At 43.9% G+C, this 17226-nt stretch overlaps 2 protein-coding genes across 9 annotated transcripts in view; one reads left to right on the plus strand and one right to left on the minus strand.

Annotated features, from left to right (window-relative positions):
* The first annotated feature begins 3920 nt into the window (after nucleotides 1-3920).
* Nucleotides 3921-11676, plus strand: PIGH (phosphatidylinositol glycan anchor biosynthesis class H). 8 transcript variants are annotated; one of them, XM_026489692.4, is made up of 4 exons: nucleotides 3921-4192; nucleotides 7984-8193; nucleotides 8666-8749; nucleotides 10077-11676. In XM_026489692.4, the coding sequence occupies exons 1-4, from the start codon at nucleotides 4013-4015 to the stop codon at nucleotides 10167-10169; spliced, it is 567 nt and encodes a 188-aa protein (XP_026345477.1). In that variant the 5' UTR covers nucleotides 3921-4012; the 3' UTR covers nucleotides 10170-11676. The 8 variants fall into 8 exon arrangements, with proteins under 8 accessions (XP_026345477.1, XP_044236429.1, XP_026345481.1 ...); XM_044380494.3 differs by having other exon boundaries at nucleotides 3924-4192; nucleotides 9851-11676; XM_026489696.4 differs by having other exon boundaries at nucleotides 3936-4192; nucleotides 9913-11676.
* A 25-nt stretch (nucleotides 11677-11701) lies between these two features.
* Nucleotides 11702-17226, minus strand: part of PLEKHH1 (pleckstrin homology, MyTH4 and FERM domain containing H1) — a 47595-nt gene continuing 42070 nt past the window's right edge. The window contains exons 25-29 of the mRNA XM_048219818.2: nucleotides 16423-16565; nucleotides 16163-16292; nucleotides 14363-14449; nucleotides 13915-14061; nucleotides 11702-12938 (exon numbers count right to left, since the gene is read on the minus strand). Coding sequence (XP_048075775.1) covers nucleotides 12777-12938; nucleotides 13915-14061; nucleotides 14363-14449; nucleotides 16163-16292; nucleotides 16423-16565 — 669 coding nt within the window. The 3' untranslated portion in view covers nucleotides 11702-12776. The remainder of the gene's footprint in view (nucleotides 12939-13914; nucleotides 14062-14362; nucleotides 14450-16162; nucleotides 16293-16422; nucleotides 16566-17226) is intronic.

Genomic DNA, 17226 nt, shown 5'->3' on the forward strand with positions numbered 1-17226 from the left:
TGTTCTAATGAGGTGACTCTTGGTGGGTCCTGGGTGGGGGCTCCTCACCAGAGAGACCAAGACGTGATTAGAAGCTTGGGATTTTCAGTCCCATCCCCCATTCTCCAGAGAGGAGAGAGGGGCTGGAAAGGGAGTTAATGATCTGTGTGCCTACATGATGAAAACTTCATGAAAATTCCCAAAGCATGAAGTCTGGAGAGCTTTCAGGTTGGTGAACACACCCACATACTGGGAGGGTGATGCATCCCAACTAGAAAGATGAAATGTATTATATTTATCTTTTTTTAATGCAAAGGAAATTATTTTCTCAATCAAATTTACTAAATTGCAACACATTTTATAAGTTCTTTTCACTGGCTTTTTATAAAATTGAAATATAATGGACAACATTTATCCTTTTATAACCCTATTTATTTGAAATTTCTTTTCACTTACATGGGCCTTTGCTTTTTCTCTCCAATTGATACGTGGTCCTAAATAGAAGGAGACCCACTCTCAAGTTAACACAGTAGCAGCAATCATTAGTGCTATATCATAAAATAATAAATAGAATAAAAACTACAGTATGAGACAGTATTCTTAGAACAACTCCTCAATCCTTAAGTGCAAGCAAATACTAAAAAAGAAGGTTCTATAGAAGGGTTTTAAGAAGCCAGCATGGGCCATAAAAATAAAAAGTTAACTGAATTGTTTGATCAGATTTTTTTCTTTTTTTTAAGACTTATTTATTTTATTTTTAAAAAGACTTATTTATTTACTTTAGAGAGAGAGAGAGAGAGCATGAGCAGAGGAGCAGAGGGGCAGAGGGAGAGGGAGAGAGAATCTCAGGCAGACTCCCCACTTAGCATGGAGCGCAACTCAGGGCTCAATCCCAGGACCCCGAGTTGAAATCAAGAGTTGGCCACTCAACCAAATGAGCCACCTAGGCACCTCAATTAGATTTTTTTCCCTTACTATTCATGTTCACAGATACTCAGATTCCAAGAATAACCTCACTAGTAGAAATAACTATCTTATTAAAAGTAAGTCTTATTAAAAGTAAGTCAGATTAGTTCTGTGTACTGCCACCATATTGCTCAATTCACTCAAATATATTTTCTGTTTCTTGTAGCCAGTATTCTCTGGAAAATGTAGCAAAGACTGGCTAGTAGTTGTTCTTACCAAATCATTTCTCTCTCCCCTCTGGGCACACTGATAAACCATGTTTCCCAGCCTCCTTTGAAGTTTGGTATAGACAAGTCAATAACTTCTGGCCAGTGGAATGTGGGTGGAAGACTTGGCCATAAAACCCTCCTGGGCATGATCCTCCATTCTTGCCCTTCATCTGTTGGCCAGATACAGAGCATCCAATGGAGAGAAGCATGACGAGGTCCCGAGGGATCATGAAGCCACTATCTGGAAGAAGGCTGGGTCTCCAAATTACCTCTTTGCAGAAATTCTAAGTCATCTGACCACAAGCATCCAAGTGGAACAGAGAGGTAATAAATAAACACTTGTTGCGTTCAGTCTCTGAAATTGTGTTTTTGTTTTTAAAATAACAGCATCTCCTGACAAATACAGAGTACACATGTTTCTCGAGCTTCCTTTCTCTGCTTCTCTACAATGGAATTCATTAGAGTATTAGTTGTGACCCTACAAATAGATAGCAAACTTTCTTGGAGACACTTGCTAATTGGTAAGTCTAAGTTCTTTTCATCAATTTCCCTTCTTTGCTGATATATTTCACTGAACTTCTGAGGCTTTTCAATACTTTAAGATCCAACATTTAGAGCTAAAACAACCACTCCTTGCTGTTTTCATTTTAAAGCTTAATTTTCTTTTAGTAATCTCTACACCCTATATGGGGCTTGAATTCACAACCCCAAGATCAAGGGTCACATACTCTTCTGACTGAGCCAGCCAGGTACCCCTCCCTTCTTGCTCTCTTTATTCGGTCATTGTCATGAAACTTATCACTTCATGTTCCAGATGGCATCTAGCTAAATGGCAAATACATAGGTTTCAATTTCTACTGAGGTGTCAAACTGCTGAACAGAGTTAAGATGACACTGTGATCGGACAGAGCAAAGGAGTTATAAGGATTTTGGAATTATATTACCACACTATTTATCCGTAATCATTTAATATTAAAAAAAATAAGTACATTAGGTGCCTTTTCTTCTTTCTATGACCTCTAGTTGTGAACCTTCTGAACCCGCACAGGTTTTTAACCTTTTTTGTGCCACAGACCCTCTGTAAGTCTGGTAAACTTTATCACTATAATGTTCAAAATGAATACAATACATAGGATTTAAAAAACAACTGAATTAAAATACAGTTATCAAAATATTTTTAATATGTGTTGTATGTATCTCTTGACAGATTAGTAAGATATAGAAGTGGGTCTAATAATTACTGCAATTCTGAAGTAGTGATAAGTGGAAATGACATTTTGAGATAACAATTATTGTGTAATGAAAATATTTGTGGTTTCTATCAGAGTGACAAGTATTGCTAATACTAATTGGTTTGTTGCCTGCATTCATAACCAAAAAAAAAAAAAAAAGGTTAAAATTCAATTAGAAGTTCATGAAACTAAATATAAATTTCTGATTTTATCCATGGAGTTCAGGTTAAGAACTCCAGGACTGGAGGTTTTCCCCAAACATCAACATTGCTTCTCTGAGTGGTAGAAGTATGGGTGGCTTAAATTTTTCTTCTTTTCTGTATTTTTCAAATTTTCCACAATAAGCAAACATCACTTTTATAATTTTAAAAGACATCACATGTTATTTACAGTATTGCTTGGTAAGATTCAGGGTATAGAAATAAAACTGGAAAAACAAAGCAATACTTGAAGAATATCCTTTAGGGGAAAAAAGGAAACAAAATCCTGGATGAAGACGGAAAAACGGAACCTGACTTTCATCAGAGACTTAAGGCTGCTGAGACTCTTACAAACCATTTATCTTTACAGACAGAGGGATCAGTTCTTTAACACACGGTGTTGCCTCAGGGCTGAAGCATCATAACACTAACAGGCCACAAGCCACTCTTGAGCCACATCCAAAGTAAAAGAAGAAAAAAAAAAAAAGAACCCACAGGCCGCTATAACTCATGAGTTTAGCAATTTTATGATCGACACCTTCTGCATCTTCCTCTCTTGCTAAAGTCCTAGCCAGGACTCATCTGTCTACTGAATGCTCCGCGCAGCGGTTGGAAAGAGAACTCCCAGCCAGTGAAATCCAAACTTACCAGGCCCTACAAGACCCTCTAGGATCTGAGCCCCACACCTACCTCCCCAGCTTCCATATGCATTTTCCTTTTGTCAGCCTCTTGATTCCTCCAGTAAGTCAACTTTGTTTCAGCCTCGAGGGCTTTGACTTTCCTGGTCCTCCAACCTGGCAAATTCCCCCTCCAGAGCTCTCCCAGACCGGTCTGGCTCCTCAACCGTGCAGCTCCAGTGTCCCGCTCAGAGAGACTTTCCTGACTGCCCTACCGCAAGTCCCCAAGCCACCCCTGCCCGTCATATTATTGCCAGCAGCACTCTCCGAAATTATTTCCATATTGTTTCTCTTACTGGGAAGGACGCTACTTGAAGGCAGAGACCTTCAATATTGGTCAGCGCTATATCCTCAGCACCTAAAACTACCTGGCCCAGGAACGAATGAATGGAGTGACTGGAATGAGTGTATACCTGTGGGCTGTCTCCTTGGGGCGTACTCTGGCTTTGAAATGGAAAACGGTTTGCCGAGGGAAAGCGCGTTAACACCGGTTTTAATTGGCCGGCTGAGTTAGTGCCCTGCGAACGTCTGCAGTATTCAGACAAACGCAGAAAACTGGCCGAGCCAGCGAGCGGAAAACACAAGCCCGGAGACCCGGGCCACAACTCTCGGCGCGGAACTGCGGCTGCGCAGAGTGTGCGGCGGGGCGGGGCCGACGCCGCTCCCCGGAAGTGGGTCCAGAGTCGGCGAGAGGACGCTAGAGAGCGGACTAGAGCGGCGCGGCCCGGCGGGGAGGGGGCGACCGGGCCATGGAGGACGAGCAAAGCTTCTCGGATATTTGCGGCGGCCGCCTGGCCCTGCAGCGCCGCTACTACTCCTCGTCCTGCCGGGAGTTCTGCCTCAGCTGCCCTCGGCTGTCGTTGCGTTCGCTCACTGCTGTCACCTGCACGGTGTGGCTAGCGGCCTACGGACTCTTCACTCTCTGCGAGGTAATGGCCGGTCGGCCCCTTCCCGCAGTCCGAGTCGGGGGCTGGGGTTTGGAAGGGTCTTTTGGGGTCATACGGTCGAGCCCGGACCTCCAGTTGTTGGGTCGGAGGGCGGGAACTAGCTGGTTCCACCGCTGGACAGCTGTTTTCTTCACGTTTAGTGAAGTTTTTACACCTGTACTTTATCCCTGTCATGGGTGATGCTCTGCGGTTCCACCCAGCATACATTGAGTCCTTGCACAACAGCCTAAGGCTGTCACTTGCATGTGCTCCACGTAGTCCCCGCTCACAGGAATTCAGTTCCAATAGAGAACTAGTAAGTGAATCGTACTCATCCATCACTTCCATTCCGCAGAGGAATCCCTGCTAACAGTACCTTATATAGTCTTACAGAAACTGCCTTTACCTCCACAATAGGAGCTTGATAGTTCTTCCGAATCTGTTTTTCAAGGGAATCTACCCCACACCCCACCCCTTCCCGAGCTTCAAGTACTTTATAAAGAATTGTGAAGTTTTGGAGATGAGTTGTTTCTGTGCTCACTTTCCAGACTCATTCCTATTTTCCGAGCCTCGGTTTTCACATGTCTAAAATGGAATTGCTGTCTGCCATCCCAGCTTCACAGTATTGTGAGGGTCACATGCAGTTGCTTTGTGACAGCCCTCAAATAAAAGGAGACATCCTAATTGTCCTTTTCAGGATGAGTTTAGTTTCATATGTAGTGCCCTGAATTGAATATATTATTCCAGGAGTGATTTGACCAGAGCTAGGGCTATTTATTTCTATAATTTGGATCTTGTTTTCATTAATGCATTCATTGGCTTTTTTACTATCAAAGCATATGGTAATATGGCATAGATATATGCAGAATTAAGACTGCCCTAATTTGTACTAAACTGTAACTAAAAGTTTGTTCAAAAGTCAGTTGAAATGGTTAAGTTGCCAGGACAGTCCTTCTGCCTCCCCCTAAAAAGATTTAATTTGTAATGTAGTTGAATTTTAATACTGGCCTGTGTTCTGGCCATGTGAGGAGGAGGGAACAGATACTTCTAAATTAAATGCCCCCGACTGCCAGCTGCTTTCCTGAATGCCTCACTTTAACTTTAGAAGAAAACTAAGGCTTAGAAACTTACCTAAAGTCACGAAGCAAGTAAACAGCATACTTGGGCTTCAAACTTGGGGCTGTTTGACTTTGAAACCCTTTCTTTTCCACTATACTGTCTCTTCCTTGGGGAGGGTTTGCTTAGGCAAAATTTTTAAATAGAAGTTTGTTTTTATGCCAGCTCCTTTTTGTACTGTCTCACATCCTGGTGTCCCCCTTACCTCCATCAAGCATCCACGACTCAATACCCTTATCTTCCTTAAACTCCACTGCAACACTTCTTAAGGCCTCTGTGTACCAAAGTTTCTTTGTCTTTTTAAAAAATATTTATTTGACAGAGAGCGCACACACAAGCAGGGGGAACTGCAGGCAGAGGGAGAGGGAGAAACAGACTCCCCGCCAAACAGGGAGTCAGATGTGGGGCTCGATCCCAGAACTCTGGGATCATGACCTGAGCTGAAGGCAGATGCTTAACCGACTGAGTCACCCAGGCTCCCTGTACCAAAGTTTCTTATCTTTGTGTTCAAAACTATTTGTCAGAGGGTAATGACTCTCAGGAGTGAGAAGAAATGAAGGAATTCATGAAAACATGTGGCGTAATTTCAGCCCAAATAAATACTGAATTGTTAGAATTTCAGACAGAAAAATGAAGTATAAAGCGTGCAGGTAGTAATGAAGTTTTGGGCAGGGATTACCTTATTAAAAGGCTGATATGGATGAAATCCCCTCACAGTTACTGTTCTTTATCCCTTCTTTCCTTCTGGTTTTTGAATTCATGGTTCTATTAAAATTGCAGGTTATTACCTTATTTATTCCAATCTGGAATGCTTTTCCCTCTTCCTTTTCTCAACTAAGTATATCTGTCAATAACCACCACCTCTTCTGTACCAATGAAATCCTTCTTCCTTGGAAGTCTTCATGGGATATCCTGTGTGCTTTGATGTCTCTTTCTTTCTCTCTCTTTTAATCCTTTCTTAGGCACTTATAGTCAGTTTCATAATATTCTCCAAAAATATTTTATATGTATTAACTTTGCCTCTTATACATCTGTAAGGACCAGGACTGAATTTTATTTCTCTCTATTCTTCCACAATGCTTATTCAGTTCAGACTATGAACCAGACACTGTACTAGATACTAGGCATTTAATTAACTCAAAGTAGATATTTCTGGATCATCAGAGACCCAGCACATAGATTTTTCCATTCTCCATTCATTAATCAACAAGTCAGCAAACTTTATCCTTAAAAGGCCAAAGAGTAAATATTTTAGGCTTTACAGGTCTCTGTCTCATAGTCTTCTGCTTCTTTTTCTTTCTTTTTAGAACAACTCTTTTAAAAGTGTAAAAACCATTCTTAGCTCAGGGTGGATCAGACAAAAATAGATCACAGGCCCAAACAGACTCTTGATCCAACACTTAACTGTGTGTTAGGTAGCAACAAAGTAGCAAAGTATTTTCAAAGAAAGCCAGAGGTGGTCAGTAGTTAAAGCAGTAAAAACAGATTTTATTCAGAAGCTGTTGCAGTAGGAGAAAAGAGTGACCTCAGTGCAGATTTGGGCTCAATTCTGAATACAGCAAGGACAAGTGGGAATTTGTAGCCAGTGAGCACGATGGGGGTCAGTGGATGGAAAATGACTAAAGGGAAACAACAGGGGTAAAGGGGGATTCTGGCTAACTTGACATGATTCTTGCTAAAGGCAGGCCAGGGTGATCGGATGCCAAGGGTTCTCTCTAAACTGACTTAGCAAGATTCTAGATACAACTTGCTGGGCAATGCAGGCCCAACAAGGGTGGACACCAAGGATGAGGGTTTAGAAGAATGTGATTAGAGTTAGGTCAGTTTCATTTCAGCTACTCAGTCAACCTTAACACATCAGTTAAGTCACAGCCCAAAAGAACTAAAAGAGATCCAAATGATATGATCTTTATTATTTAACAAAAGGAGTCAGGAGGTAGGAGGGCTCTTGAGGGCATAAGAGGCACTTAAGGACCTTTTGATTCTTTTCATGTTACTGCTCTTCCACCGTTGGTGTACTCGTCCCCAGTCTGGCTTTCTACATGGTCTGGCAGAGTAGTAGTAGTTCCATAGTAGTTCAGGCATCAAAACCTCAAGAGGAAGGGACCTTCTCTTCCTTAGATCTCTTCTTAAGATGAACTTCATTTTTCAGAGGCCCCTTCAGCAGACGTCCCCTCGCATCTCATTGACCAGAGTTGTATCATGTGTTCATTTTTAAACCAGTCATTGGCGGGAGAGGGAACCAATCATGATTCTCTCCAAGTTCTGTTAGGGAGGGGTGGCTGTTGAGTACTATCTGCCTCACTGTGCTAAGCATTTTATTATTGTACTGTCTGATTTTGCACTGTATATTCTGCTGATGGAGCGTGAGCAGAAAAGGTCTGAGTCCTTAAGTTTCAGTTTTGGAAGAAAAACCTGAGTGGTGTGATGGTACATACTGTTTTGATGACGGAGGTTCTCCTCCCACACCTATGCATTTCATCATATGCTTTCAGGGCACTACAGAGCTGAAATAAGAGTGATTTCCTCTTCCTCCATGCATGTTCCTCCCATCTTTTCAACTCACGGTAGAACACAGGCTTTTTTCCGCATTGCCTCGAGTGGACCAGTTAAACAGCAGAGATCTGTGCAGAGAACCATTTGGTAATCTTATCGCCTGTGTCTGGCTCTCTCTTCAGAACAGCATGATCCTCTCTGCTGCCATCTTCATCACCCTCTTAGGCCTGCTTGGTTACCTCCATTTTGTCAAGATTGATCAGGAGACTCTGTTAATCATTGACTCCCTTGGTATCCAGATGACTTCATCCTATGCCTCGGGCAAAGAATGCACTACCTTCATAGAAATGGGCAAGGTGAAGGATGTGGTCATCAATGAGGCTGTTTACATGGTAAGTAGTTAAGGAGTAAGTATTAACAGGTTTCTCTGCAGGAGGCAGCCCACGGCCTTTGCCTGGATCTAAACTCAGTCTTAATACCTTTTGATGTCACAGAATTAAACTTGGAGACTCTGTTCCAGTATTGTAGTGTTTCCTCTTTGGCTGGCATGTCCATAAACCATGAAAGTGAAACTTTTATTGGAAAGATATTCCTTTATTTTTATAGAGATATAGCAAGTTTTCATAGATAGTAAGTCAGCATTTTCAACTTTATTTTTTAGCCCAGCATCAGAATCGTTGCTGCTGCTGTTTTGTCGTTTTTCATTTAAAAAATGAAAATATACTTTTCCTTCACTTCAAAAGCAATCAAGTGTTCTACTACTTAGAGATAACCATTTATAAAAAGTTTTTAGCCTCCCTTGAAGAAAAAGAAAACAAAATGCGTTTCACTTAGCTCTCTGCTATTTGGTTCATTTTCTTACAGCAGAAGGTGATTTACTACCTCTGCATTTTATTGAAGGATCCAGTGGAGCCAGATGGGATATCCCAAGTAGTACCTGTCTTCCAGGTGAGCTCACAACAGTTGTCTAAAGTTTCTCCAAAAAATCTGTTACGTTTCCCCGTTCTCCGCATATCCACTGCTACTTATGTTCAGTAGGAATGTAAACTCTTGTCAAGAGTATTTGAGGGCATCTGACAGCTATTTTTAGTGAGACTTAGGATTTTAGTTATTTCAAAAGTTTCTTTCTCAAGCAAATACAGGCTCTCAGAAATATTACAAATTTATCAAAATTTTAGAGAAAAAAATAGCCATTTCTGCCTGTAAATCACCTTTCATCGACTTTGTTAGTCTGCCAGTAGATGATTTTACATTGATGTCCTTGATCTACACATACTGTTATATCCAGTTTATGTCTTGTTTTTTAAATCCAATATACATATTTTTGTGCCTCTACAGAGGCCATTATACTTATTATTTTAAATAGTTATATTATCATGTTGAGTATCAGTATCAGTTATTTAGCCACTCTACTGCTAGCTTTTGAAATCATCCCCAGGTTATTTTTTGTCTTGCTCTTAAAAAGGTACACAAACAGGATTAAAAGTATATAAGTATTTATGTATACAGTTAACTCTGCCTTGCTGTCCTTTTCCTTACAAAGGATTTAAGGCCGCTAAGCTAAAATTCTTTTGCATTACAGTTCAAAATTATTTTATTAAAGCTTATGAACAGTTTCATAGATTTTTACATAGATTTGGCTCCAGAGATTGGACAACTTTACCATACTTTTGGGAATTTGTATTTGTTTTTCTACGGTCTTGGCTAACTGTGGGTTTACTTATTTGTTTCCTTTAGTATACAGGTAAAGGAATTTAAAGTTATTAAATTGCTTCTTAAAGATTTTTCATGTTTCCTTGAATAACCTATCTGTGTTTCTTCTTGTCTTAAACTATCCATCTCCTCCTCTATTAGTCAAGTAGAATCTAGGTATTGATTATGTATTTGTAACAACTTATATATTTTGGATAATGAACTTTTATTAAATATGCCTTCCACATGTATTTTTCCCATTCTGTGACTTTTCTTTTAATTTTGGTTGTATCACATTTCATTGTACAAAACACTTTTCAGTATTTACATATTAAATTGCCCTTCTTGTCCTTGCAGACTTTCACAGCTTGTGACATTTCCGAGAAGGTCTGTCTTTTGTTATCCTCTTGCTTTCTTAGCCACTTAGGTGCTGTGTGGCCTGAACTTCTGCCTCTCTGAGCTCACACCTGAGCCATTTAGACCCCCTGCTGTGGGGAGAGATTGAGGTTGCACGTGGATGCAGCACTGCTAAGCTCTCTCTTACATTCGTCTTGACTCTGCATTTCTTCCCTTTGGAATTCAGAGTGCCAAGCCCCGTCTGGACTGCTTGATTGAAGTGTACAGGAGCTGCCAGGAGATCCTGGCACACCAGAAAGCCACATCACCAAGTCCATGAGTCCCGGCATTTCAGAAGGCCCATATTGTCTTCCATGGGAGACGACTCCTAAGCCGTAGTGGCTGGCTTGTTTTCTGTGTTCTAAACCATCAGGTGGACACGGCCCTAGGAACCAGTATGGATGCAGTGGATCTCAGAGCCTTAGAGCAGGTGACTGGACACCTAACTCATTGTGTGATGTTGAGCAAAGTATTTATGTCTATTTTAGTGACCCCCTTGTAAGGTTCTGCCTACTTTATCAATTGAGGGGAGACCTTAAGAAGCGAAATGTCAAAAGTAACGTTGACAGAGAGCGCTTTGTGAAATTCCTAAGCACATTCAGGTTTACATTTTGTAGAGATTTGTGGCGCAAGACGATGGGAAGCTGATATCAGGTCTTTTAAGAAACATAGTTTCCAATTACACAGTACGCCTGAAATAAAAGTCAAGCCCTTCAGGTACTGGTGAGTAGGAAGAAATGTCCTACAAAAGCCTAGCCTCTGTCCACCTAGCTCCTGTGTTCTGTACAGGGTTAATTTATAATGACTGTCTTAATAAACCAATCTCCTTCCAAAACATACACAGTAATTGCCTGGTTCACAGACAGCTGCTTTTTATTGACAACAGGAACATGGCATTTCAGTCATGGATGTCAAGCACATTAATACTCTGTTACTCAGCATTGTCTATGGTTTCAAAAACGTCTTTTGCCAAGAGGGGTGACACCAAAGGCCAGACAGAAATTTGACTTTGGCTTCCAGACATGTTAAAGAAGGATAAACACACCAACTGTAGAAGCCTTTGATTATATGGCAGTTTCTTCTGTGTAAAATTAATAACCTATGGGAAGATTCCTGAAGGTGCTGGGAAAGAGATACGGTGGGGGAAATAGCTTGACCCCCAAGTTCAGTGTGAACACAGCTCCATTCTTGCTTGCTTTTTCCTTGGGATCCTAATTTTTTTTTTTAACTCCAGGCAGATAATATTGTCCTTCTGGGCCTTAGAGACACTCAGGGTATTACAAACTAGAGGTGTAATTCTTGCCTCTTACACCAGCCCAGGAGGGGTTATTCGGAGCCTGTGGTACATGTGATGTTTGACTTGTTCGAGGCAGAAATGTCTCAGCTAGTTCCCAGATCCTGGGGGAAAGGCAGCAACAGAAATGGGAGATGGCTGTAAAATTTCCAGCCTTGCAAAGTCAAGTTCATTTAAGAGGCAGACACTCTCATGTGCTGCTGCTTTTTTTTTTTTTTTTTTAATCATGCTTGTCAGTTTAAAGGATGAGAGAGGGGAAGCCTACAGCAGGTGAGGTGTTCAGATAAACTAGTTCCAGCCTTGACGTTTTTGCAGTGTGGAACACACACACACACACACACACACACACACACACACACACACTTTGTTGAAGTCAAAGGCTTGGTTCTTAGATGCTACTGCTAAACCCATAGAGTTTTCAGCACTTTATTGACAAATGCTCAGACTGCCTTAGAGCTATGAAATAAAACTGAGTTTCTCCAATGCTGGAAAATCAGAGTATGAATGAACTCTTTCGTCTTTTTGTTTTCTGTTAGGGGAGGGTGGAGACAAAGATCATCTCTGCACTCTAACATAAGATCTCAGTCGGGGATGGGAGGATATTTGTATCACCAGGATGCTCTTAGCTTCTGTGCCTTCTGCCCTCGGACTAATTCCCAGTGGAAGTTCACCAGAAGTCTTGAGGAGCAAAGCCAAGCCCACAAGCCCGGATTCTGTTTCTGACTCATCTTTGGTGGCCACACAAAGCAGCAAAAAACAGTGCATTTGCTTGGTCTTTCAAAGAACAAGGAAACAAGTGACGACCACCCCATCCTACAGTAGGAAGCACAGCCTTCACTGAGCCTTGTCTAGTCATTAAAACGAGCCAGGGAGAGGTCACATTGGACTTACCCCCTGCCCTTGCTTGTACCCAGTTGGGCTGACAGTCCAGTGTGAGGGAGAACAGCTTCAGTCTCAGCAGGGATAGTGCCTTTGCCTTGTCCTGCAAAGACAGGAGCTGCTGCCCCAAATGCCTACTCATTTGCAGTGGGGAAAGGAAAAGGTGAGTCTATTCCTTTTTCTCCAGCCCTGCCAATACCTTTCCCATCTGGGAACGGAAGTCCAGTTTTAGTGAGTTCTAGGTTTTTGTCACAGGTGAATTGGAAATTTTAGTCCTATCTTATTCAGGGATGTTGGGAAAATTTCAAGTATAAATCCCCACATAAGGACCATGTACAATATAAAAGATACTAGCCTTCCCGAGCTTACCAGTGCAGAAAGCCTTGACTTACAGCACCGATGCCCTCAGTAACCAGTAACAGTAGACCATCCCAGTCTGTGTCTAGAATCAAGCAGCATCCAGAGTTCAGTATTCTGGTGAAAAAAGTTGTTTCTATACTGGGTCTGGATTTTTAAAAGTTGGGCCCTGAAACATAAGGCACTTAGAGTAAAGGCTTCATGGACACTGAACTACACATTTCGTAGAACAAACAGGGTGAGACTGGGGGAGGGCTGTCAGGCCCATCACAGTAGTATCATACCCCAGGATACAGATCTCTAATCCCAGAGGCACCAGGTGGTGGGGGCGGGGGTGGGAAGAGGTAGGAGAAATATTCACAGCAATGTTGGCCCTCTGGCAGCACACGGAACAGAAGCAAAGAACTGCTGTCTGTCCAGTTCCCATAGCTGGTGGGCAGCAGGCAGGTTGGTGGGGGGGTTCACAGTTGTGGAGCAGTGGTTCATGTAGCTGGCCATGATGAACGTTGCCTCTGCAATCTTGAGACAACAGAAACAAAGGAATTGAACTGGCCTTGGCTTGAATCCTGGCTTTCTCACATGCTAGCTGCTATACTGGGTGCACAACCTTCCTGGGCTTCAGTTTCTTATCTCTTAAAAATACCTGGGAGAAAACGTCAAAAGGGATCATTTCTGTGAGGTTCAGAGGCCCAGTGAAATGGGTGCCTGTTGGTCTGAAGGGCCACTGACGCACCGTAACCTCCTGAGAACGGGAGAGGTGATATTCTGCTCTGCTCGTCTCCAAGCCAGGGAAGTGGGCCTCCCTGGAGGAAGTGTCTGTATATCCTCTCCTTTGGCAAAGGTGGTATTAAAAGGTGGAGGTTGGGGAAACTCCAGTTTTAGGATTAAAACAACAGGGTTTTCACTTACTCTCAGAAGGGAGTCAGGAACTATAAATCAGAACTTGGGTTTTGGAGTCTTTGTAATTGTTTTTTTCGCTAGTCTGTTTCTCCTGCACTGAGCAGGATACAAAGCTCTTAAAGCAGAAGAGGTCTCTGAGATGGACTTTTAAGACCATAAGAAAGGGGGAGCACGTGCAGACTGTCCCACTTGGGGACTAGGGTTGGCAGAAGCCAGGAGAGGGTGAAAGCACGCGGAGGAGGGAGCTGGCTGCCCTGGCCCCTGGGTCTGCTGCAAGAGGAGCAAGTGGGCACCCGCCTCCAGCCTGTGAGGCGCTGGGCTGTGAGGGCTGAAAGCACCATGTGGAGAGCACGGGAGCAGCTGGACCAGGGTGCGTGCCCTCTCGGCCAGCCCCTCACCCACCAGCTCGGCAGTGACTACTGAGCTGCAACCCCACCTGAACCCTTTGGAGGACTGATTATAGACAAGACCAAAGTTTTACCTGGGGCAGGGCCCTTCTAGAGTACGGTCATAACCCAGCTTCCTTCCTTAACTTCTAGCCCACCTCCTCACACTAGAGATCCAAGTAACATGTTTTAGCAGCTGTCAGACCCACCTTGGGAGCAGCCATCCGGAAGAGCAACTTCTCAATGTGGCCTTTTCCAGAGCTCTGGTCTGGAATGGATCTAATCACAAGCATGAAGTCATCCCGGCAGCCACCAAAGGTCATTACTGAAGAGTAGGGGTAAGTGACGTGCACTTGCTGTGAGAAGAAGCCAGTCAGTTCTGGGGAAACTTCCCACCTGCCTCCTGAGCTGAACCAGCACCCCTTGTCTCTTCTAGGCACAGGGAGCCTTAACCAGAAAGGGAGAACTTGGAAGTGGTCCTAACTTGGAGATCTACATCTTGAATGTCTACAAGCTGTGTCTAGACTAGAAGGCAGCAAGGCTTGGGTGGGGTGGGTACAGAAACCATGGTCACTTAGCTCAGGCCTTGGAGTCCAGAGAGGAGCAGAAAAGAGTTCAGGAGGAGGGGTCAGAGAGCCAGCCCTCATTCTTTCGTACCATAGTGTTGTGGTCCAGGATGCTGACACCGTCCTCATTCACAGCAATCCACACCAGAGTGCTCTCCTTGGAAGACATTTGTGCAGGCTGGGGAAACAGGAAAAGCCCATCAGACAGAGCCATGGCTAGGGACGCTCAACCGTAAGAGCTTTCTGAGGAAGAAGGCACATCCAGGACTCTGCTAGGCAGTGATTTCCAACCTTTGTCTCGTCTTAGGAAACATGAAAGATGGTATTTGCGCAGCATGCTGAAGTAAACACACAGAAGACATCTGGCCTTGGGGCTCTGGCCACCTAATTACAATCTTGAGCGGGGAGGAGCACCCACAGTACACTGGTTGGGAGGCTTTGTGCTGCAGAACAAGCCCAGCCCGGCTGCTCGGTCATGGGCACGGAGAGCGGGCTGTGTACCCCTAGTGCTCACAGGCTGACAGCATTCCACCTATAGTCCCTCCTGGCTGAAGTGCATCTTGGTTCAGCCCATTTCCTAGGGGCCGCGAAAGAAACAGGAAAGCAAGAATGCAATCTTACGGGCTTTAGGCTCTACTAGTGAGAAAAGTGGCTATTTGGTGGACAATTCCTAGAATGACTAATTTTCACTGCCACAGTTGTAGTAGGGCAACCCAGATTTCCTAGCTGTCCTACCCAAAAGGCTGGGGAGAGGGACGGATATGTCCTCATTTTCAGAAGCTTTTCCCAACCTACCAGACTGAGGAGGTCCCAGGGTCCCCTGTTATATGCCTTTATAACACCCTGCTACTTCTTTCTTAAGCACTTATGACAGCTTGTAAAATAGCTTACATGCGTATTTAGGGAGAGACTATATATGATTATTTGATTAACATGTACCTCCCCTACTAGATGGGGAGCTCCACAAAGGCCGGGGCGGTATCTGATGTGCTTGTCTCCTGCAATCTCAAACAGTGCCCAAGACCTAGTCGCTCAACAGTTCTTTCCTGAATGAATGAGTGAATGTCCACTGTCTGATGTCTACCGTCAGCGAACAGGATCATGATCCAGCTTTGAGGACAGGATACTCTGATTACAAATAAAGTTTATGCACACCAGACACCAGGCCAAGAAAAGTTCCAGCTGAAATTACTACTGGCCACCTGGGCTTCATGCGGGTGAAATTAACTGTTGCCTGAGTAGTTAAGAGTCTCCTGTGGCCACGCTAAGTCAGTAGATATATATTCGTTTAGATTATATATTGTTCTTTTACACTTGTTAAAAAACGAAAGTATTCTTGAGATGGTTGTCATGTCAAGTTTGAACCCTTGGGTGTGAATTAGTTGGTCCTATATTTTTTCTTCGGGGGTTGCACTGAGAAAGAAGTTAAAAAGGAAAGATGAAGGGATGCCTGGGTGGCTCAGTTGGTTAAGCATCTGCCTTCAGCTCAGTTCATGATGCCAGAGTCCTGGGATCAAGTCCTGTATTGGGCTCCTTGCTCAGCGGGGAGCCTGCATCTCCCTCTGTCTGCTGCTCCCCCTGCTTGTGCATGCCCTCTCACTCTCTGACAAATAAATAAAATCTTGAAAAAAGAAAGAAAGATGTAGGTTACCCAGAAATCATCCTGGCCCAAAAGCAGTGATCGTAACTCTGCTCTGGACCATGGAAAGCGGAGAGGCCAGAAACGGGTGGGGAGGTAGCTCCCTCTGGTGGTTGCTAGTGTGTAGGCAGGCCCTGCAGACTGGACTGGCTCAAACAGGACCAGATGTGGACAGTAGATTGAGGAGAAATTTCGGGCATGTTCCTGAGGGTGTGGTAATCACTCCTTGCCCTGGAAATGATCGGCACGTACCTGAGCAGCAAAGAGCTTAGCACCAAAGAAAGGCCATTTCCGGGCCACTGTCAGGTAGATGCGGATGCACTCAGGAGGGGAGCAGCCTTGCAGGGCTGTCCACTTTGTGGTCAGCAGATCTGCCAGGTGCCTGGTTTGGATGGATGGAGAGAAATGGGCCAGTGAAGCGCCAACAGGTTTTCATGGCAGCTCTGAGGCCTTCCCCAGCCCTACAGCCGCTGCCTCCCCACGGCAGCTCTCTCCGAGAGCTTGCAGCCTACCTCAGCTGTTCAGGAGGTGCCCCGTGTCTGTAACGCCTCGGGTAGAACCTGTCTAGGACCTGCTGGAGGTGATGCTGAACCTTGGCAGGGGGTGTGCTCCCAGGGCCTGGTGGGCTGGGCCTCTCTAAGTCCCCATATTCCACCTGTGTTGGAAGCACATGGAGGGAGCAGTCATAAATCTGTAGGTAGATGGGCTGGGGCCGCTGGAGAGGTGAAATAAACCATCACTTCATTACTTCATTGGTAGGGTGGATGGATGTGAAAACACTTCTTGTGAACAGACCCCTCATCTCAAGTTTCACAGACACTAGAGAAACCACCTTATGGTCTCCTTGAGGATTATTTACGTCCACTTTCCTTTTGCCGTGGAGGTTAAGTGCCTTATCCAAAGACACAGGTAATTAGTGGCAGACAAAGGAAAACTAGGGATCTTCTGGTTTCTAATCCAAACATAGGAGATTCAGGACTGAAGGTGCTACAGACTCTACAGTACTGCAGTGTTCCAAATGTGGCCTTGGGAATCACACACTCGGCTTAGGTCCCAGCTCTGCCATCTGCTGGCCTTGAAACCCTGCGCAAGTTACTTAAATTCTCTGGGCTTCAATTTCCTCATCAATTACGTGGGGATAAGAACTAACTGGGATAATACATATAAAATACTTAGCAGAGGACCCTCTATAGAGTATTCAGTAAATGTTTATTATTATAAAGGTCAACTATTAATTCCCCTTCCTCTCCAGCACGTAGATTCAGACCCTTTCTCAGGGGAGCCACGAGGGCATCCCAGATATCTTTGGTAAGACT

Source organism: Ursus arctos, unplaced genomic scaffold (assembly GCF_023065955.2).
Source record: "Ursus arctos isolate Adak ecotype North America unplaced genomic scaffold, UrsArc2.0 scaffold_25, whole genome shotgun sequence".
Taxonomy (NCBI): domain Eukaryota; kingdom Metazoa; phylum Chordata; class Mammalia; order Carnivora; family Ursidae; genus Ursus; species Ursus arctos.

What these genes read in the sequence shown, in the direction of transcription:
- PIGH (XM_044380494.3), top strand. Translation starts at nt 4,013, where the DNA reads ATGGAGGACGAGCAAAGCTTCTCGGATATTTGCGGCGGCCGCCTGGCC. An exon ending in GACTCTTCACTCTCTGCGAG is followed by an intron (nt 4,193 to 7,983) that starts GTAATGGCCGGT and finishes CTCTCTCTTCAG; the next exon opens with AACAGCATGATCCTCTCTGC. An exon ending in AAGTAGTACCTGTCTTCCAG is followed by an intron (nt 8,750 to 9,850) that starts GTGAGCTCACAA and finishes TTGTCCTTGCAG; the next exon opens with ACTTTCACAGCTTGTGACAT.